Source organism: Phocoena phocoena, chromosome 10, assembly GCF_963924675.1.
Source record: "Phocoena phocoena chromosome 10, mPhoPho1.1, whole genome shotgun sequence".
Lineage (NCBI taxonomy): Eukaryota > Metazoa > Chordata > Mammalia > Artiodactyla > Phocoenidae > Phocoena > Phocoena phocoena.
Window position 1 is genome coordinate 227,755 of NC_089228.1, and position 20,854 is coordinate 248,608.

General features: G+C 60.8%; 1 protein-coding gene across 1 annotated transcript; it reads left to right on the plus strand.

The window, feature by feature from the left end:
- The first annotated feature begins 7,471 nt into the window (after positions 1 to 7,471).
- On the plus strand, positions 7,472 to 20,775 carry KLF15 (KLF transcription factor 15). Its single transcript, XM_065885562.1, has 3 exons — positions 7,472 to 7,638; positions 11,803 to 12,903; positions 19,678 to 20,775. The coding sequence occupies exons 2-3, from the start codon at positions 11,828 to 11,830 to the stop codon at positions 19,838 to 19,840; spliced, it is 1,239 nt and encodes a 412-aa protein (XP_065741634.1). The 5' UTR covers positions 7,472 to 7,638; positions 11,803 to 11,827; the 3' UTR covers positions 19,841 to 20,775.
- Positions 20,776 to 20,854: the final 79 nt, after the last annotated feature.

Sequence of the window (20,854 nt, forward strand, 5' to 3'; positions counted from 1 at the left end):
ATACTAAGTTGCACAAACAGACGTTCAACAAAACCATATTTTTTTCTGGTTATAGAAGTAATATAAAATCATTATAGAAAATCTGGAAAAGCTAAAAAAGAGATAAATTGTAATTCCATCACTCCAAAGTAAATATTTTTATAAACCGTCACTGTAAATACTTTGATATCTGTTTCTAATTTTTTCTGCAAATATGTTTTTCCTTTACATAATCCTATCTAGAGTAATTCCTTTATAGAGTTTTGCATCCTGCTTTTTTTCACTTTAACTTTCATCAGATAGTCTTTTTTTTTTTGCGGTACGAGGGCCTCTCACTGTTGTGGCCTCTCCCATTGCGGAGCACAGGCTCTGGACGCGCAGGCTCAGCGGCCATGGCTCACGGGCCCAGCCGCTCCGCGGCATGTGGGATCTTCCCGGACCGGGGCACGAACCCGAGATGATAGTCTTTTAAAAACCTGATTGAAATAGATAAATGATATTCCACTGCACTGACAGGGCATAGTTCATTATCAGTTTTCCTTTTGTTGGACTTTAGTTGGTTTCCCATTTTTCTCAACTGTAAGTACTGTTGGGAAGAAGGAGTCTGTACATAAATCTGCCCGCAAATCTGGTCATTTCTTTGCGATCAGGTTCTAAAAGGAGACTTACTGACTCAGGAGTGACGTATGTAATATAAGGCTGCTTTCAGGGAATGTTCCAATTTCACCTCTTTGCAACAGTGTTATAACTTTAAAACATCCTTGGATGTTTTAAAGTTATATGTCAGTTGGATGAAAGGGTATGTTGTTTCAATCTGTGTTTCTTTGATCAAGTGGTGAGCTTAGAAATTTCCCTTGGCGTGGACAGGCCGTTTCCACGTCTGCTTACGTCTGTTTTTCACGTGAACCAGTGTTTCCCTCACTGGTTTGAAGCGAGGAGGAACCCCTCCCGACTCTGGCCTTCAGGGCAGCCCAGGACTCTTGCGCGGACCCCCCCTCTCTGGGAAGCCGGCCTGCCTGTGCCCCTCGGTAGTCACTTCCCAGCCCCACTCTTGGTTCCTTGCTGTTTGCCCTGAACGGATCACAGCCAGTGACCCTGCATGCTCAGGACGGGCACCTGGGGAGAGGGGATGGGTGGTGAGGCTTCAGTTGGCCCGAAACGCACATGCTGACCCTGGAGGACTTTAGCCGGGCGAGAGTGACTCATTAACCCCCGTCACCCCGTCAACACGCCCCGCCAGGAGGGCCAGGGCCTGGCGGGGGCGGGGCCGGGGGGCGGTTTCCACGTGTCCCTGCTTCTGAACGTGAACCCGATTGCCGCCCAGTGTACACTCAGCTCAGCTGTGGACTTTCACACTTTCCATCTGACCTTCAACTTGGTTCTCAAGGGTGTCCACTCTGCAGATCAGCCTCCCTTGGGTTTTCGTGAAGATGCTGAAGTTTTTCCATTTTCAGGAGCTCTCTCTGGTTCTCTGACAGCTCCTGTCTCACAGTGGTTGGTCCTGTGTCACAGACTCACCCCGCGGCGCCGTTGCCGCCCCTCGCCCGCCCACCTCGGGGCCTCAGCCCCAGGTCTGGGAGCCGCTTGCGGCGCGATTTCACACGTCCTTCAGCTGCCTTAGAAGACCTGTGGGTTCAGAGTCCTCCCAACACAACCCCTCAGAGGTGGTTTTGGCCAAACTCTTGGTGCCGAGGAGAAAACAGACCCACGGGGGGTGGGGACCAACCCAGGTCTCTGGGCTCCCGGCTCACCCTGCCCCTTCCCAGCGGCCGGGGCTCACGTAGGGGGTTGTGAGTCACCAGGTGCGAGGGCAGTGCCCAGTGCGGGGAGCCTGGGCTCCGCGTGTGGAGCAGGACAGACGCCCCCCCTTATTCACGACGCTGCTGCTTCCAGTCTCTGAGCCACCTCCATCCTGTCGCCCCACAGTGCCCTGGCTCAGCCCGGCTCAACGGTCATTGCTTGACCTGCAGAGCCGTGACCTCTGGTCCTCACTCGCCCAGCCTGGCTACAGCGGGCTCCCCCAAGCTGTGGGGCGAGGACAGGAAGGGCCCAGTGACAGAAGACATGGGATGGGTGGATGCCAGGCGTCACTGCCCGAGCTGTGCTTCAGCCCTTTCCTGCCCCCACCCCTTCCCCACCTTGTTAGGGAATCTCTCTAGATCCTTCCCCTGCCCTCCCAACCCCAGGATCTCAAGCCTTCTCCAGGAAGCAGTAGACTCCCAGACTCCCACTACTTTGTTATTTTCCGGTGGAACAGGGACACCACCTCCTGCTGGCTGTGTGATCCTGAGTCAGTGACCTCTCTATGCCTCTGTTTTCCCATCTGTGAAATGGACCTAGTAGGAGAGGAGTTATGGGGGTTGAATAAAATCATGTGTTTCAAGAGCATAGCACAGCGCTGGGCCCCCTTCCTGCCCTTGCCCACTGAACCTTTGCCCAGGGGCTCCTGCCCCGTCCAGCCAGCGTGTCCATTACACTGTTTCCCAAGAGGACTCCTTCCTCCTCTGTCTCTTTGCCGGGGCTAGGGGGTGGTTGGGCGGCAGCCACCTTCAAGGAGAACACCTTTCTGTGACATCGAGGCTGTGTAAACGCTGCACTGACCACTTTGGGGTGTGAGTGGAGCCGCTCGTGCACGTGGACCGCAGGGTAGTGTGGGCCTGCCGTCCGCCTCTGCTGCATCCATCTGTACTGGGAGGCGCGGTGGGTAGAGCAGGAACGCACAGCGTCCGGCAGCCGAGCCCGGCAGCCCAGAGACCAGGAGAGGCAACAGCACCTGGAGTGAGGTAGGTGCGGGTTCCAGCTCTGCCTTTGCGCTGCGTGTGCTGTGTGACTTGGGGTGAGCTGCTCTACCTCTCTGGCCTCAGCTTTCTTTTCTGTAAAATGCAAAGAGTTGAGGCAGTCACGGCCGGCCAGTGTGTCACAGCACCAGGCCCGGCGTGCAGTGGGCCCCGTCCCAGAGCACGCAGCTGTGAAATGCCCAGCGTAGGCTCGGCATGTCGTGGGTCTAACCAGGACCTGGTCAGGCTGCCACAGACCCCTTGCTGGGAGGCAGATAAAGTTCCCTCCTGGGCCCGTGACGGGGGGTGGGTGAGTCGGCCGGAACTGGGTGACGAGGAAGGTCTGGCGGCTGGGATTGGCTCTGCCGCCACCATGACGTGGTTCCTCACACGACCTTCCGAAGGGCCAGGAGCAGGGCCTCGAAGCCCCTCTGCCTTGTGTCAGGGTTGGGGCAGATGTCTGCCCAGCTTGGATGGTCTCTTAGAGGAGGGGCCGACTTGCACCGCATCCCCTCTATCCTCCCCACCAGCTCCACGAGCACTGTCCAATATGGCACCAGCCGCCTGTGGTACCTTACTGGACAACAGGGATGGAGGGAACATTCTCCATCACAGAAAGTTCTACTGGACACTCACCCCCGCCCCCACCCCACCCCCCCCGCCGACGCAAGCTGGGTGCTGCGGGCTTACCAGGATGACTAAGAAATGACCCAGCCCCCAAAGAGCTCAGCCATCCGTTTGTCAGACATTAATCAAGGCCCTTCCACGTGCAGGAAGATATTGTGAAACCAAGACGTATACGTTCCCTACCTTCACAGAGCTTCCTGTCCTGCAGATGGACAACTGTCTCCCAAACAGAGACTCAAAGTAATTCGGGCTTAAACAGCGGAGACTTTTATTTTCTGTCCTGAAAGCCCACGTTGGAGAGGCAGCTCTGCTCCGGGACACCGTCTGGGTCTGGATTCCTTGTACCTGTCACTCCCCACCCCTCTGGATTCCTTGCACCTGTCACTCCCCACCCTTGTCTGCATCCTGCCTTCCAGCCAGCACAGAGGAAGGACTTGGAAAGAGGCTGCCCTTCCCTTTGCAGGGAACTCAGAGCCACTGCCCACACTTCCTGCTGGTCAGCCGCAAGGGAGGCTGTGAAATGCAAGCTTTCTTCAGGGCAACTCTGCTCTGCTGAGAACTGGCAGTTCTAGGAAGGGGAGAGTATGTGAGGACTTTGCTACGGAGGGACAAGCATGGACTAAACGAGCACACACATAAGTGGGCAAAGCTTGAGGGATGCTTTGAAGGAGAGGCACGTGGTGTTGGGAGAGCATGGGAAGGTGTCCAGGAGGGCTTCCCTGAGGAAGTGGCATTTGAGATGTGATGTAGAGAATGAGTAGCAGCTAATGGGGAAGGAGGGTCACAGCGCCCACAACAAGGGCAGCAGTGGGTGCAAAGGCCCTGTGGTCGGAGGGAGCATAGCCTTCTCAGGATACCTAAGAAGCCCCGGTCGATGAAGGTCACAGAGGTCTTCTGCGGACGGGGGATGAATTCCCTAAGAAGGAGCTCCATGGGGCTGGGGGTCAGAGATATGTACTCAGTTCCAGGCAGTTTTCTAAGTTCTGTACTAATTAATTCATTTAATGCTTGAACACCCCAAGAAGTTGTACCTGTGTGGTTCTCATCTTCAGAGAAGCAGACGCCAAGAAGGGATGAGATGTGCGACAGACTTACGGGACTGTCTTGGTTCGCTCGGCAAATATTTCTGAAGTGTCCTAGGTTCTGCGGACACAGCAGTGAAGAAAAAAATCCAAGTCCATGTTCTTAGGGACCTTGTCAGATAGTGGGAGAGACAGGCAATCAACACGTAAGAATATAAATGTTTCACTTTGTTTACCATCTCTGTTTTGAAGAGCGCCACCTGGCCTCTTTCTCTTCTCCTTGGCGAGGAATTCCTGGTAACAGATTCTGCCCGCGCCATCAGGAGAGTTTCCCTCCCCTGACAGGACCTGGGGTAAGCGCTACATGTAGCCGGGCAGGTGGACCTTTAGGCACTTGAGCTGCCAGCGTTCCCATTCACTGACTCACTCACTCATTCATTCAGCCAACCCAAGTCGATGGAGCCCCTCCTCTACTCCAGGCCCTGTGCCACGAAGGACAGGCACAGGAGCTCCGAGCTAGCCTGTAGGTGGGACGCAAGGGTGAGATGGGACTACATCCTTAAGGAAGTTAAGGGGAGCTGATATCTGAGGGATGAATGGGTTTAACCAGGCCAAGGTGGTGCTGGAGTCCGGGGGAGAAGGGGCCAGGTAGGAGGCACCTGTACAAAGCAGCTCCCTGGCAGCTAGTCAGGGGCGTTCTGGGTCTCTTTGGGGACAGCTGGTCTCCTAATTTCGCCAGTGACCGACTCCTTAACCTGTTTAGCCTAGATTCCTCAGCACTGTTTAATTTCTCTCAAGCCGACGACCATGCTTGCTTTAAGTCTTTCAGAAATTCATTAATTCAACAATTGAGCACTTACTGTGTGCTTGGTGCTGGAGATATGAAGGGACCAAATGGACAGAAATCACTGCTTTGGTGGAATTTACACTCTATTGGAGCAGACAAAAAGCAAATGAAACAAAATGTAAAATATATAATATGTTAGCAGGGAATAAGCACCACGAAGAAAAGTTCAACAGGATAGGGAAAGAGGAAATATTAGGGAGAGTGTGAACATGTTAGATTGGGTGGTCGAGGCAGGGCTCCCTGAGAAGGTAACATTTGAACGGGTGATAGAGCCACGGGGGAAGAGCTTACAAAGGCAGCAGAAACAGCAAGTGCAAGGGCCCTGAGGTGGGATTGTGCCTGGTATGTCGGAGGGGCCACAAGGGGCCATTGCGGTGGGAGGGATGTGAGCAAGGGGGAGAGGAGTACAGGGAAGGTTGGGGTCAGGACGGGGGCCGACCCTGTAGAGCACTGAAGGCAGTGGTGAGGGGGGAGCCATGGAATGCTCTGGGTCAAGAAGGGACGTGATCTGACTCAGGTTGTGACACAGCATCTCGGCTGTTTTTCAGTTTCTTTTTTTTTTTTCTCCAGTTTTATTGAGATATAATTGACATATGTCACTGTATAAGTGTAAGGTGTACAACATAATGGTTTGACTTACGTATTTCGTGAAATGATTACCACAATAAGTTTAGTTAGCCTCTCATATGAATACAATAAAGGCAAAAGCAAAAGGAGAAAAAAAGGTGTTTTTCCTTGTGATAAGAACTCTTAGGATCTACTCTCTTAATGACCTCCATATATAACACACAGCAGTGTTAATTGTGTTTATCACGTTGTACATTACATGCCTAGTACTTACTTATCTTATACCTGGAAGTTTGCACCTTTCGACCACCTTCCTCTAATTCCACCCCCTCACCTTCCTTTGATAAATCTGGCCTCTTTTTCTATCATTTTGGTTTTGTTTCTGGTTTAGATTCCACATGTAAGTGAGACCGTACAGGGCTTGTCTTTCTCTGCTCAGCTTCTTACTAGCCTGTGCCGAACCTTCCTTGTGTGCTGAAGCTATGGATGTGTCTTTGTTTCCAAGCTTCTTCTGACTTTTCGGTGTGATTTTCACCAAAGAGATGGGGGACCCTGGCCTGAGAGTGTGTGAGGAGCAAAGGACCCATGACAGGCGACAAGGCAGTGAGCTTGAACCCTCCAGACCTCTGTCTCTTCTATAGGAAAGGGTGAACTCCGTCTGTTCTGCGGCTTCTGGCCACGGCCTCCGTGAACGTTCAGGAAGTGCAGACAGCACCATTATCATCATCATCCTCAACGCTAGCGTCCTCCAAACCCACCGGCCAAGCCCCAGTTTGGCCCCTCGTGGTAGCAGGAGCTGCATCCCTGGCACTGCTATGTGCACGGGGACGGCCCCGGGATGCAGGATCCAGTGCCCGGCGTGTACTTAGGAGCCCAGACCCACAGCATTCCAGAGAGCCTGGACAGGTCCTGGCTATCAGTTCCGGTTCTAGCAGTGTCCTGGGGAGGAACGGAAACGCTCTCCGCCTCCCAAGCCAGGAAGGGAAAGGATGCAAGCTCCGTAGAAGGCGCTCTCTGCCCACCATCCTGGTTGCCCGGAAGATGCCTTCTCGGGGCAGACGGACGGGCTTGCTCACCCCTCCTCCCTCCTTACCAGCTGTGTGCTGGGAGGACCACGGCCTCAGAGTCCTTCTCTTCGTCTGTAAAATGTTGGCTGAGGATCCGACAGGTGTGGTTAAAGGGCGCGCTGGGTGAGCGGCACCCTCAGCTCACGTGTCTCCTGGGCCGCTCACTCTGCGCCTCGTGCTTCCTGTCCCCGAGGGGCTGCTGCGGACTCCAGCGAGCGCGCTCTCCCGAGGGAGCGGGAGGCTCACCTGGCCGGACACCCGCCCGCATCTCTGCAGCAGCGTCCCCGACAAGTCCTGGCTTTACCTGTTGGCCCGCTCGGGGTTGCAGGTGGGAGCCGGGGAGAGCGGGTCGGGCCGGGGCTGCCCCGCGGCGCCCACCCCGCGTGGGCCCTTCTCGGAGCCCCACGTTCTCACCCGGGCTAGAGCCTCGGGAACGGACACCGCGGCCGCCGCGAGTCCACTGCGAAGGGAGGGGGCCGGAGGGGGCGGGGCCGGGGCGCGTGACGCGCGGCGCGGGCCAATGGGGCGCGCGCCCGGGGCCGAGCCTCCTGCGAGCCTTCGCGGCGCCCGCCGCGTCACGTGAGCCCGGGAGTGAGCGCCGAGCGGGCGGCGGCGGCGGGGGCTCCGCCGCAGCGACGCGGGCCGGGGCGACCAAGAGCGAGTGCAGGACGCGCGGCCGCCGCCCCCAGCGCAGCCCGCAGGGCCCCGGGACCGCCGGGCCTGGCCGCCGGCCGGCCGTGCGCCGAGTTCAGGTGGGAGCGGCGCGGCGAGGACGGACGCGAGTGGACCGGGCCTGGCGCGCAGGGGGCTGGCGGGGCGCAGGGGAGCTCGGGGGGCGCGGGCGGGCCTCTGCACGCCAGGCCGGGCGCCCGCACGTCTGTCCCAGGCTCTGCGTGAGCGTCGGAGGACATGTCGGAGGAGCGGGGTAGCCCCGCGCGGGGCCGGGGGCGGACAGGCTGGTGGGTCAGCGACCCCACGTGCCCACCGGCACTTTCCCCGCGCGGCTGGTCCGCTGCCTAGGCGCCTGGCCCCGCGTGTCCGTGCGCGTCTCGCGGGCCGGCCTCCCATATGGCGGGCGCGACGGGGCCTGCGGGCGGGCGCGCGGCGGGGAGGGGCGGAGGGGTTACTGTCGGTCACCGCAGCCGGCCCGCGGGAGGGGGCGCGGGCCGAGGGCTCGGTGCCCCGCGGGCGGCGCCCCAGGCTCCCCCTGCCCCCCTTTCCCACACACGCGGGGACACCACGCGGCTCCACGCGCGAGCGTGTCGCGGACGCCCCTCCCGGCTCTCACCACGGCCGGCACACGCAGTCACACGGCAGGAACTCGCACCCCCGCGCGGTTAGCGGAGCGGGGAAGCCACCCCGCTCGCCGCAGCGGTCCGCTCGCTCTCCCTCCCCTCGGTCGGCCCCCTGTGGACCTCCCCCCACCCCCGCTGTTTTCTGGCCCGGGTGACAAAATCCCCAAGTGCCTGAGCCCGTGAAATCACTTCCCCTCAAGGGCCGGGTGGCTCGTGGGGAGCCCCGCCGCCCCACAGGTGCGAGGACGCTGGGCTCGCGACTTTGGGGCCTGCGGGGCGGCGCGGGAGTGGAGACTCTTATTTTGAAGGGCGGCCCCCGCCCGCCGCCCCCGTGATTTTCACGCTGACCCAATGGAAGGCCCTTGGCCGGCGCTGGGCTTGTTATCAATTACATGTTGTTCCTGCAGCCGCTGTGTCCCCGGGAGGATAAACAGCAGGCCTGGCCGGGCCGGGGAGGGGCGGAGTCCGGAACAGGGCGTCCCTCCCCCTGCACGCAGCCTGCGTCTCTCGCCGTGCCACGTGCTGCTGTGTTTCAGGGCCGGCGCCCGGCGCCCCGCAGCCCCTACTGGGCTCTCAGTGCCTGCGTCCACCCAGGCCGATGAGCCCTGCGTTAGGACCCAGGCGGTCTGCTGCTGCTTCCCCCGCCCCCACCCCCCCCCCCCACCCCGGCCCCAGCCCTTTCACTCAGTCAGCAAAGTTCTGCCAGGTCCTGTTTCAGACTCTGGGGTAACAGTCAGAACGGCTTATATTCTGGTGGGGAGGTAGACAGAAAATGAGGTACACAAATACATAACTAAGATAGTTTCAGGCAGTGGCGACTGTTAGGAAGACTGCGATGTGGGGTGGCGCAACCGAGGGTGGTCAGGGAGGTCCCACGGGGAGTGACTTATGAGCTGAGATCTAAATAAGGTACTCCCTCCTAGAGTGTTGGGGAAGAGGGGTCCACGGAGGGGAAACAGCCAGGGCCCTGGCCTGAGGCCGTGAAGCTGGTGAGCTCGGGGCACAGCCAGTGCGAGCGGGGCAGGTGGAGCTGAGGTCTGGGGCGGATGGGCAGGGTCCAGGTGCTGGGCTGCTGGGATGAGATTGGGTCCCATTTCCTTGGGAATCTATAAGTTTCCTCCTACCCAGCCCTACTCTACTTATTTATTTCCCCCTCTATTTCTTTGGTATCATTTAATCTGTGAATACCTCTGTTTATGTCTCTAAAATGTAAGGCGTCCTTTGAAAAGTGTGTAGCAACCACAATACATCATCACAGTTAGAAATATTAACTGTAATTCCTTAATATCCTGGAATATTCAGTTAGTGATCACATTTCAGGGGAGGGTTTCAAGGGCAGGAACACGGCCCAATCTGCCCCTTACCGCCTCAGTCCTGGTTCCAGGAAGGCTGGAGTCCCCGGATTCCTAAGCGTCATAGCAGAGGGGCGGAAAGACCACATACTCACCCACTGAGGCTAACCCTGAAGGCTAGTCCTGGCGGGCATCTGCATGGACGCCTGCCCCTGTAGTGAGTGCTCAGCGTGTGTTAGCTCATTGGTGGTACAAAAACCCAGGAACTAGGCACGGTTGGCAGGATCCCCATCCAAAACATGGCACAGAGAGGTTGTGCCACCTGCCCAAGGTCACACAGCTGGTAAGCTGCAGAGGCGGGAGCTCAGCGTGGGCGACAGGGGAGGGGGGGTCTCAGGCTGAGTGCGGACTGTTCTTCACGTCATCTGGCATTTTCATTCCTTCTCAGCGCCCGATTTGGTGAATGCTGTATGTTTTAAACTCCCAGTTTTAAATGCTTAGCTGAATATTTAAAACCAAAAGGCCAAACGTTCTCCTGTAAAACTGCCCTGGGTGCAAACTCGTCACCTTGCCTTAGCTTCCTGGACACGGTCATCAGAGCATGGAACAGACGGGAAAATGAGGTTTGGGAGAGCGAGGCCTTGCCCAAGGTCACTAGTGATGACCTGGCTCTGGGAGGTCCCTGCCCCTGTTTGGGCCTGTTGACCGTTGGGCAGTGCTGGGTGCCAGGTGCAGGACTGGTGCTCGAGACAGAGCAAGGGGGTGGGTGCAGACGTGATGCCAGGCAGCAGAGACTCTCTGGCTTTGGGTGCAGAACACCCTTTCCTCAACCTCAGCAAACACCCCGCTATGGTCACTGGGTGGGGACAAAGGTCCGCAGAGGTGGCCCTGTCACAACCAGACACTGTTGACTCTCCTTGGACACCGGACCCAGCATGGCCTTCAGCTTCCCCCTCTCCTCTCTGCTGACGTTCTCTGAGCCCCTCCTGGGCACCAGCTGCCTCACCAGGAGCTGGGGACACAGCCGCGACCCAACGGCCCAGCCTGCCCTCATGGAGCCCCTGGTCCAGTAGGGAGACGGGCGTGAGCTGGGCCTTCCTGAGGTGGTGAGTGATCCACGGGGTGCAGCCCAAGGGGTCTTATTTTCCATGCAGCAGGCAGTTGTGAAGTCAAAGGAGATAATAGCTGGGCTCTGGGACCTGGGTGCCTTTTGCTCCCTCGGGCTACCGCCACAGGGCATGGCCCTCGCACCGCTAGGAAAGCCCCGGGGAAGGTGCCGGCCCAGTTGAGAGCGTTTTGTGAAGGCCTGTCCCTGCCTTCCCTGATTCACAGAGCAGGCAGCTGAGACGGGAGGGGTCCAAGAACTGGAGGGTGGGGGGCTGTCCCCCTTCAGATGGGGAAACAGCCCGTGAGGGCGTCTAATTTTTTGCCTCCAACTAGACTTGCCTGATTAAAATACAAACTGCCCAGTTATATTTGCATCTCAGATGAAATAATTCTTTAATATAAGCCTGCCCCATCTCACGTTTGGACACACATATTAAAAGTTGTTCAGGGCTTCCCTGGTGGCGCAGCGGTTGAGAGTCCGCCTGCCGAAGCAGGGGACGCGGGTTCGTGCCCCGGTCCGGGAAGATCCCACATGCCGTGGAGCGGCTGGGCCCGTGAGCCATGGCCGCTGAGCCTGCGCGTCCGGAGCCTGTGCTCCGCAGCGGGAGAGGCCACAACAGTGAGAGGCCTGCGTACAGCAAAAAAAAAAAAAAGGTGCTCATTCTTTAGAATCTGAGTTTCAGGTTTAACTGGGTGGCCTTTATTTTTATTTGCTTAATCTGGAAACACTACCCAAGCTGCAGCAGCACGGGGTCAGAGGGCAGGTGGCCATTCTCCTGCCCCCTCCAGTGATTCTGCAAGAATGAGGCTGAGGTCGGTTGTCCTTGGGATGGCAGTGACTCTGCTCAGCTGGACGGGGGTGCCGCCTGGCTGTTCGGGGTGCCGAGGGCCTCCTCACACGCTCACCCTCTCCCTCCCGTGCACTCACACCCAGTCACTTGCAGACACACGCATGTTCCTTCCCAGAATTGTTCTGGAAAATCTCTGTGCAACCACAAGAGCCGGGTTGTGCAATGGGCTTGGAGAGCACTTTTGCAAACAGGTGGTGCAATTTCAGAAAACACTCTTGCAGACAGAGTTCTCCCGTGAGCCAGGATGGACGCAGGACCCAGACGTTCGGCAGTGGGCGGCTGTGGCTGGCCACAGAGTGGGGTCAGGCGCCCCCAAGGTGGCGGGTGAGCGCGCTGCCCTCCTGACTGGGCCTCCTCCTTCCTCTCCGCAGCCGCCCCCGGCACGGCTAGGCCAGCATGGTGGACCACTTGCTTCCAGTGGACGAGACCTTCTCGTCGCTGAAGTACCCCGTTGGTTACCTGGGTGACAGGCTGGCCGGCGGACGGGCATACCACATGCTGCCCTCGCCCCTCTCGGAGGACGACAGTGACGCCTCCAGCCTCTGTTCCTGTGCCAGCCCTGACTCGCAAGCCCTTTGCTCCTGCTACAGCGGCGGCCCCGGGGCCGAGGGCCAGGACAGCATCTTGGACTTCCTGCTGTCCCAGGCCACGCTGGGCGGCGGCGGCGGTGGTGGCAGCGCTGGGGCCAACGGCGGCCCCATGGCCTGGGGGACCTGGCGGAAAGCACCGGCACCTGTGAAGGGGGAGCATTTCTCCTTCCCCGAGTTTCCTGTGGGAGACCCCGATGACGTCCCGAGGCCCTTCCAGCCCACCCTGGAGGAGATCGAAGAGTTTCTGGAGGAGAACATGGAGCCAGGGGTGAAGGAGGCCCCAGAAAGCAACAGCAAGGACTTGGAGGCCCGCAGCCAGCTCTCCGCCGGGCTACACAGGAGCCACCTCCATCCTGGGGCCAGCGGGAGAGAGCGCTGTGCCCCCCCGCCGGGAGCTGGTGTGGGCGGCAGCCAGAGCGCGGGTGGGGGTCCCGCCCCCGACGGCCCCATCCCCGTGCTGCTGCAGATCCAGCCGGTTCAGGTGAAGCAGGAATCTGGCACCGAGCCCGTCTCCCCCGGGCAGGCCGCTGAGAGCGTCAAGGTGGCCCAGCTCCTGGTCAACATCCAGGGGCAAACCTTCACGCTGGTGCCCCAGGCGGTGCCCTCCTCCAGCTTGAACCTGCCCTCCAAGTTCGTACGCATCGCCCCTGTGCCCATCGCCGCCAAGCCCATTGGGTCGGGACCCCTGGGGCCCGGCTCCGCCGGCCTCCTCATGGGCCAGAAGTTCCCCAAGAACCCGGCGGCAGAACTCATCAAAATGCACAAGTGTACTTTCCCCGGCTGCAGCAAGATGTACACCAAAAGCAGCCACCTCAAGGCCCACCTGCGCCGGCACACGGGGGAGAAGCCCTTCGCCTGCACCTGGCCGGGCTGCGGCTGGAGGTCAGTATGGCGGTGGCAGGCCGGGCGTCTCCATGCTCCCGGGGGTGCTGCCGAGGCCACCTTCCCCACCCTTAGATAAGGCTGCTTAGGAAGGGGAGAGAGGGGTGGGCAGGGGCAGGGCCAGAGCTGGCACACCGCCCAGAGGTTTCCTTGTGCCTCCAGATCCCCGGTGTGCAGTCTCACGGTGACCAGGTGAGGCCGCGCCCGTGCTGGAGGAGAGGGGCTGGGCCACGGAAGGGCTCTCGTGGGAGTGACGGGGCAGCTCAGCATAGCGCAGGGCGGCTGCAGCCGTGCGCACCGCTCCTCGTGCCTCAGGGTGCCCCCAAGGGTAAGTACCACCCTTACTCTCCTTTACGGCTGAGTAAGCAGAGGCTCAGAGCAGCTAAGTAACTTGCCCAAGGGCGCGCCACTTTGCAGAAGGGACTTGAAGCCAGGCGTCAGATTAGAGAAGTCACAGCCGGACCAGAGGCGCCAGCTGTCTTTACAGGGTCCTGGGGCACCTAGGCTGTGCTCCGCACGGGGTGCCTGGCGGTGGGTTTGGGAAGCCAGAAAGGCCAAGGGAGAGCGAGGACCAGGCGAGGGGTGCTGCACCGAGGGCGGGAGACTCCTTCCAGGCTCTCGACTCTGTGGCACCGTGGGGGAAACGAGCTCTCCAAGGGGTAGGGGTGGGGGCTTGCCCAGGGTTCCCCAGCCCACGGGAGGCCGAGCTGGGCGGCACCCTGTGGCTCTCCCCCAGGCCCCCGGGGGGCCCACCTTCTCGGAGGGCACGTCCACCTTTTCCTGGAGCTCAGGCAGCAGGTCCGGAGCCGACACGCTCAGGGCTGCCCCCGGCGGCTCTCCCCTGTTTAGGACACCCTCCCTGCAGGAAGCTGGCTTGCCCAGGAGGTGCGTGTGCTGCCGACACAGTCTGGGTCTTGGCTGGTGGGGCTTCCGTGTGTGCGTGTGTGGGTGTGTGTGTAACAACAGGCACGCTCTTCCATGTGCAGAACCGGACCTCACGAGGGGCGTGTGGCTGTGTACGGGCTCGTGTGTATACCTTGCCGTCTCCACGGGGGTCTCTGCCGCGTGACCTAATGTGATGGTGTGTGTGCGCGTGGCACGTTTGTACCCTGGGCGTGTGTGTGCGTGGGTGCGCGCAGCACACGGGGGACAGTTTGCAGCTTTTGTTTCCTGCTGGGATCTCATCTGAGAGCACCTGAGAGTTGGCGCCCTGGGCAGAGGTGCTGGCCGCAGAGTCCCGGCTGGCCAAGGCTGTGGCGTGGCTGGGAGCTGTGACCTCAGTGTTGGATGTGATGCTGGCGGCCCCTCGCCATGGAGTGCTGAGCTGGCCAGAGAAGGGGCTTTTCCAAAGGCGCCCACAGACCTGAGGGCTTCTTCCAGAGCCCCAGCCCCAGCCCCGCGGGCCTCCCGCCTCCCGGCCGGGTGTGCTTACAGGGCAGCTTGTGGGGCCTGTGGGCTGGCGGGGTGCCATGTTCAGTGGTCAGACTCGGGGCCGTGCAGGGGCTCAGCTGCAGGAGAGGGCGTCCTGACTCCCGGGGTGGGGCAGCTGGTGGCGAAGGTCGGAGCCCCAGCCCCGATCTGCCGCTCCCACCGTTGCCCTCCAGTGGTCCCCTGGGTGAGCCTCCGTCTCCCATCTGGAAAGTGAGGACTTGCTCCCTGCCACTGCCTGCCAGGGCTGTGCGTGCAGGGGTGCACAGCAGCGCCCCTTCCCAGGCGTTGTGCGGTCGCTCTCATACGAGGTCAGAGTGTGAGAAGGACCCGGAAGGGGCTCGGCCCGGCTTCCACGTGGGCGGCACTCCGGGTTGGAGGCGCCCAAGACTCACAGGCCTCGGCCTGCATTCTCCTCGTGGCGGGGCTAGGCTGTGGAGACGTGGGGCAGCCTCACGTTCCCAGCCACTGTCCCCGGCCACTGCTGACTGTTAGGAAGGGGCCCCTCCGCTCAGAGTGAGGCTGGGTGGAGCCGCAGGGCAGGAAGGTGTGGTCTTGGTCAAGGCCACCCGCCGGCCCGCTTCCCCAGGAGGAGAGGACCTGTGCCCTTCTGGGCTGCCCCAGAGAGCAGACGGAACACTCGGCCCACAGTGCTTTACAGGGGGGCAGACTCAGCCCCGGCACGGTGGCCTCAGAGGGACTGAGTTCCCCATGGGAGGAGCTGTGTGGTGGGGACTCAGCTCTGCCACTGTCTGAGCCCTTGCACGGGTCTTGCCCAGGACCCCCTTGGCAGGGGCAGGCATGGTGGGTGCCTGGCACAGTGAGATCTCCCCGGACGCCCCTGGGAGCCGTCCCTGCCGTCAGCCACTCCTGGAGCTTCTCCCAGGTCTGGGTCTGGCCTTCACGGTGTCACATGTGGCAGACGCACTGCCTGGCCGGGAGCTGAGGGCGCCTGCCCCTTGGAAGGGCTGTTTCTCCCCGGTTGGTCTTCAGGGATCCTGAACCCCTGGGAATGTGCACGTGACGTGAGTGTCCCTTAAATATGCTCATAGCCTCCAGCTGAGGGACAGAGGTGGAGGGAGTCCTTCCAGCAGTTGGGTGGGAGGATAGATGGGCTTTGGGGCAGCTCCGTCGGGACAGGACAGGGGATAACATGACAGCCACCAGCTCACAAGCACTCACGGAATGCCAGGCACTGTTCTAAGACTCTCAGAGGTGGAATTCCCTCCACAGATCCCCATACTTGCTTGCATACTTCCTTCCACGGGGGTCTCATTACCTGCCCTGGCCTTTAGGCCTACTTTGGTACACTCAGATTCCTGTCCAAACTCCTCATTCTGGCCCACGGGCACACGCGGTCTGCTCACCAGCCTCCCCTCCGCAGCGCAGGCGTGCTCGGCCCTCTCTGTGCCCCATGTCTCCGGGGGTCTCCTTCAGTGGTAGCTGTCGTCAGTCTTGCGATGGTTCTGGCTTTGTCCTTCCCATGTCACGGGCTCTTTGAGGCCTCCCAACAGCCCCGTGATGTGTCGGCACCATCACATTTTACACAGGGGGACGCTGAAGCCCAGAATGATCAAGTCACGTGCCCGCCGGGACAGAGCACGACCCACCCACGCTGTGGCCAGCACAGTTCTCCCACATGCAGCCCCAGGCCCTCACCCTCTCCCTGGGCACCTACTGTCAGTCGTGGTGGCAGGTGTCCCATCTCTTCCCCAAGGCCGTCAGCTGCCGGGCATCAGCGTATGGGCCGGGAGAACAGAGCGGAGGGGTGACAACAGCGAAACCAAAGCGCCTGACGTGCTGAGAAGGCTCTGTAGTCGTGGCAAGTCCACGAGCAGGCATCAGCCTGTCGTCCCATTTTAGAGAGGGGGAAATTGTGGCCAGAGCGGTTCCGGAAGTTGTCCACTGTCACACAGCTGGCACGCGGCAGAGCCAGGCCCTCAGCCCGCCTGTAGCTTCAGGATGTCTCTGCAGCCCCCTCCACACCTCCAGAGGGGGGTGGACCTCGCCCTGCGCCAGGCCTGCCCTCCGTGTGGGGAGCTCACCACCCCCAGACCCCTGCCTTCTTCCTGGTGGTCTTGGCGAGCAGTTGACCCTTCCTCCTCTGGGGCTGGTTCTGGCCGTGGCGTCGTGTCCTGTGCCCTGCCCTGCACACCTTTGGGCCGTGAACGGCGTCCCCCAAGGTCATCACTGGCCCAGGTCACCAACCGCCCCTTCCTGCGGTGTCTGGTCCTGAGCCCAGTACGCCCTCTTCTTTCCCCGTAGTGGCCTGGTTCCGGCGCCCTGGAAGGGGCTGGGGCCAGACTGTCCCTATTTGGATCTCACCGTCCAGGAAGACCCGTTTGCCGCCTTCCCAGAGATTTCCTTGCTTCACTCCCGGACGCAGTTCCATGCAGCGGGAAGGCCTGTTCCATCCACAGAGCGTGCCCTCCTGCCGCAGCTAATAGGGATACTAACGGCGTCCAGCAGCCCCACGTGGCGGGAGGCCCCAGAAGGAGGCTGGCAGGCTGAGGCTGCAGAGCCAGGGACAGCATCCGAAGCTGCGGCCCCGCTGCCACGACCCTTCCCTGCAGTCGCAGAGCCCGAGTGCTGTCGGGCAGGTCGCGCACTGCATGACCCTGGGGCACCGTTCCCACCGCAGCCCTTAGCCTGACCGTTCACAGCGGTGGCTTCCTGGCTGACGGAGGGGCGGCTCCGGAGGGTCCTCTGGACCCCTGTGCTTCCTTGTCCTGCACCCCAGCAGCACCGATCATGGTCGTGACTCACGAGGGCCCAGCTCACAGCCGTCAAGCGATCGCCCTCCGCGCTCCTGGCCTCTGCACCTTCGCGGTCCTTGCGGCCAGTCTGCCCCTCCCTGTGTCCAGGAGGAGCAGCCTCAGAGAGCTTGGTGACGTGCCCGGGTGGTCCAGGCAGTAGGTAGCAGAGCTTCCTGCCCACCTGGCCCCTTCCCGTGACGGCTGCCATATGGGAGAAAGTGGTGAGGGGGTGCGGCGGGGGTCTTCTCAGGGCCCCCATGCTACAGGGAGAGGAGGGGGTGTGTGTCTGGGAACAGCTCTTCTCAGGCCTGGATGTCCCTCGGCTACCTGCCCCTCCCAGGCATCCCCTGATGAGAGGCCACTGTGGCCGTTGTGCCACCACTTCGGCCTCTGAGACAAGTCCTGGGAGGTGGGCAGGAATCCCAAGGACCTCACTGGACGAGAGAGGACGGACTCTGAGGTCCAGGACAGGTGGCGAGTTTGCTCAGGGCCACGCAGGCTCGCCGTTGGGGGGGGGGGGGGGAGGCGGGCCCTGAGCCATCTGGCCACCCCACCGGCTCTGGGACCCCAGCAAGCCCCTCGTCCCCTTCGAGCCCTCGCTGTGCTGGCGTCGGTCCAGGGAGGCCGGTCCCGGCTCCCTGACCGGGAGGGTGCGGCTGACCCCGCGCCTCGTGCCTGGCGGACGCGTTGTTGGAGCCTTCGCCTGGGGCAGGCCTGGCTCCGCTGGGGGCAGGTGGCCCGGGCTCTGACGGCCAGGAGCCTTGATGCCGCTTCCCGCCTGCACGGGGCTGAAATGGCACACGCCGCCTGGCGCGGCTCTGTGGAGGAGGCCAGGCCTTCTGCGGGGAGCAGGGCATGCAGGGCGCTGTGCAGGACCTTCGCTCTGGCCTCAGCTGCTCTGTCACTGGTGACCCTGGATCAGGGACTCATCACTCTGAGCCTCAGTTTCCTCACTTGGCAGACGGGCCAGTTCCTTATTGGCAAAGGTAGCCGAGAGCACTGCTCTCTGCCTGCCCCGGTTGGCTCCCTGGGATGGGAGGCGGAGCGCCAGCCTCCAAGCACAGAAGCCTGGCCGCGTCGCGCCGTGGGGCAGGGCCCTGGCACCGGAGGGGCTGAGGGACGCCGGGCCGGGCTCCCCATCTGGTGCTGAGGCCCTCCTGCCCCCCACCTGAGCCTTCCCTGGGCTTGTGCTGCTGGACCGTCCTGGCCCTCAGCAGGCTGTGGGACCAAGGCTTCCACACACAGGGTCAGGCCCGAGGTGGGCCGCCAGCCCCGGCCTGGGCTGGGCGGGGGACAGCGGCTCTGGGCCACCACGTCACCTACCTCACGCGTGGCCCACGGACAGGGCTGTGGGGCCGGGTGCTCCTGTTCACGTGTCCTTACGTGTGCACGTGTTCACGTATCCATCTTTGTGTGCACACGTGTACACGTGTGAGTGCATGCACCTGTGTTCGTGGTGTGCATACGTGTGGCATGTATGTGTACGCAGTGTGCGTGTGTGTTCTGGGGCAGGAGAGGACTGACTGACAGCTTCTATGCTCCCAAGGGCGCTGCCGTGTCCGCTCTTTCGCATAAGTGCATGTACTGGACACCTACCATGCGCTGGGCACTGGGCCGGCCATGGCGTGTATGTCTTTCCTCATGGAGCTGACGGTCTAGTGGCACAGACTGACATTCATCAAAAAGTTGAAAACTGAAGTTGCAACAGTGGCCAGGGCCAGAAAAGAGAAGTGCCCAGTGCCATGGGAGCTGAGGATGGGATGCAGTCCTGGAGGGCTTTCCTGAGGAAGTGACATTTGAGCTGAGCTCTAAGGGATGGATCGGAGGGAAGAGCATTCCAGACAGGGAACAGTACAACAGTACGTGCATATGTCCTGGGGTGAGAGAGGCCAAGGGCAGGTCGTGCAGGCAGAGCACAGAGGAGGAGAGCGTGTGTAGGGAGAGTGGGGTCTCACTGCCCGGCCCAGGGTCGGGAGTGGGGAGAGCCTGGAGTACCTGAAGTCAGTGACAACAGCTAAGCCCTGTGGTCAGTTCGGGTCCCCTAGCAGCTGCTTCTCCCCAGTGGCCTCTGGGCTCCCACGCTGGTGGGGGCCACAATAGGGAGGCTGCAGGGGAACCATTTAAACCCTCAGGAACGCCTCGCAGGGTTGCAGTTTTGCTTGGGGACATCTCAGGGGGCCCAGCTTTTAGGAAAGTAGGGTCCAGGGGTCGTGGGGGCCAAGTCTGAGGGCCCTTCCTCTTCCATGGCGGAAGCAACAGAGGAGCTGGGAGCTCCCTGCAGGGCTGGGCAGGGGCCTCGCCCCCGGGCCTGTCTCCTCTCGCAGGGGAGGGCTGCCCGTGCGGACACTCACAGGAGCCCCAAGTTCTGGTGTAAGGGGGGCTTGAGGTGCACCTGCAGTCGGGGGCCTGTGGGGTCACCAGCGGCCCTCAGGCCCCAGCACGGGCACAGGCCTGCTGTCGGCTGCTCTCGCCTCCCTGGAGGGGCCGGAGGGGCAGCGGGGGAGGGGGGGACAGCAACCCTCCCAGCGGACCCCGAGCGCTCCGGCCCGGGGTCTGCAGTGGCGCGGCCGCTCACCGCCCTGTCCCACAGGTTCTCGCGCTCTGACGAGCTGTCCCGGCACCGGCGCTCGCACTCGGGCGTGAAGCCCTACCAGTGCCCCGTGTGCGAGAAGAAGTTCGCGCGCAGCGACCACCTGTCCAAGCACGTCAAGGTGCACCGCTTCCCCCGCAGCAGCCGTGCGCCTCGGCCCTGACCCTGCCTGGGCCGGAGCCGCCCGACCACCTGCCCCACCCGGTACTTTGTAGCAACAAGTTATTGGCCTCCTTCAGAGGGACTTGTCGTCTTCCAGGCCACCTTCTGGAGCCCGGGGATGCGGACCCAGGCCTCCACCCGCCCCCGCCTGGGGGGGCCCGGAGGCGGCCTGGGGGCCCTAGTGCCTTCCTGCGGCCCGGCCCCTCTCCCGCTGGGCTCCCCGCCTGGGCCAGGGCTAGCACTTGATTGCTGGGGACGAAGACGTGTGCAGTTTCGAAATGTCAGTTCCCGGAGGGAGCCGTGCTGGGAAGAAGGAAGTAGGCCAGACGTCCGGGGCTGCAATGGAGTGTGAGCGTGGCTTTGTCCGAGATGCCTCCCTTGGCCTGACCCCTGGAGGCTACGGGGGGGCGTCAGGGGTACAGGACCTGGCCTCCGGGTGGATGTGGGATTGGGTGACAAGCCCCCTCTCGGCGAGGTGGCAGTGCATGTGCTTGAGTTAAATGTGCAGGGCAGACGGACAGATGCAGGTCTGCCCCAGGGCGATGGTACCGGTGTGGCTCAGCCCCTCATCCTGTTTCCAGACAAATCCAGACGGCAGCCTCCAGGGTCACCTTCAAGAGGAGAGGGGAGCTGCTGCATTGCGTGTGGAAGAGCTAGATAGAGCCTCCCAAAACCCTGATTTAGAAATGCATTCCTTATTTTGTCTAGAAATTAATATCAAATGAACTAGCTTGTTTTGAGAGGTTTATTTCACATCCTATGAATGTATGTAAATAAAATGTACATAGGTGCATCTACATAAAATCTTTTAATAACATGTCAACATTGTGTAAATTTGAAATAAAATCTATAAAGCTGGTGTACATATGTTACAATTATATATATTTTCTTTGGTCCTTCATAAAAATATATTTACTTTGCCAATAAAAAGAAAAAAGACCTTGATACCTGTGGCATTCGTGTGCTGCTTTCCTCTGCTCTGCCAGGAACGGGCGTGATTTGGGGGCTGAGTCTC

What these genes read in the sequence shown, in the direction of transcription:
- KLF15 (XM_065885562.1), top strand. Translation starts at nt 11,828, where the DNA reads ATGGTGGACCACTTGCTTCCAGTGGACGAGACCTTCTCGTCGCTGAAG. An exon ending in TGGCCGGGCTGCGGCTGGAG is followed by an intron (nt 12,904 to 19,677) that starts GTCAGTATGGCG and finishes CCTGTCCCACAG; the next exon opens with GTTCTCGCGCTCTGACGAGC.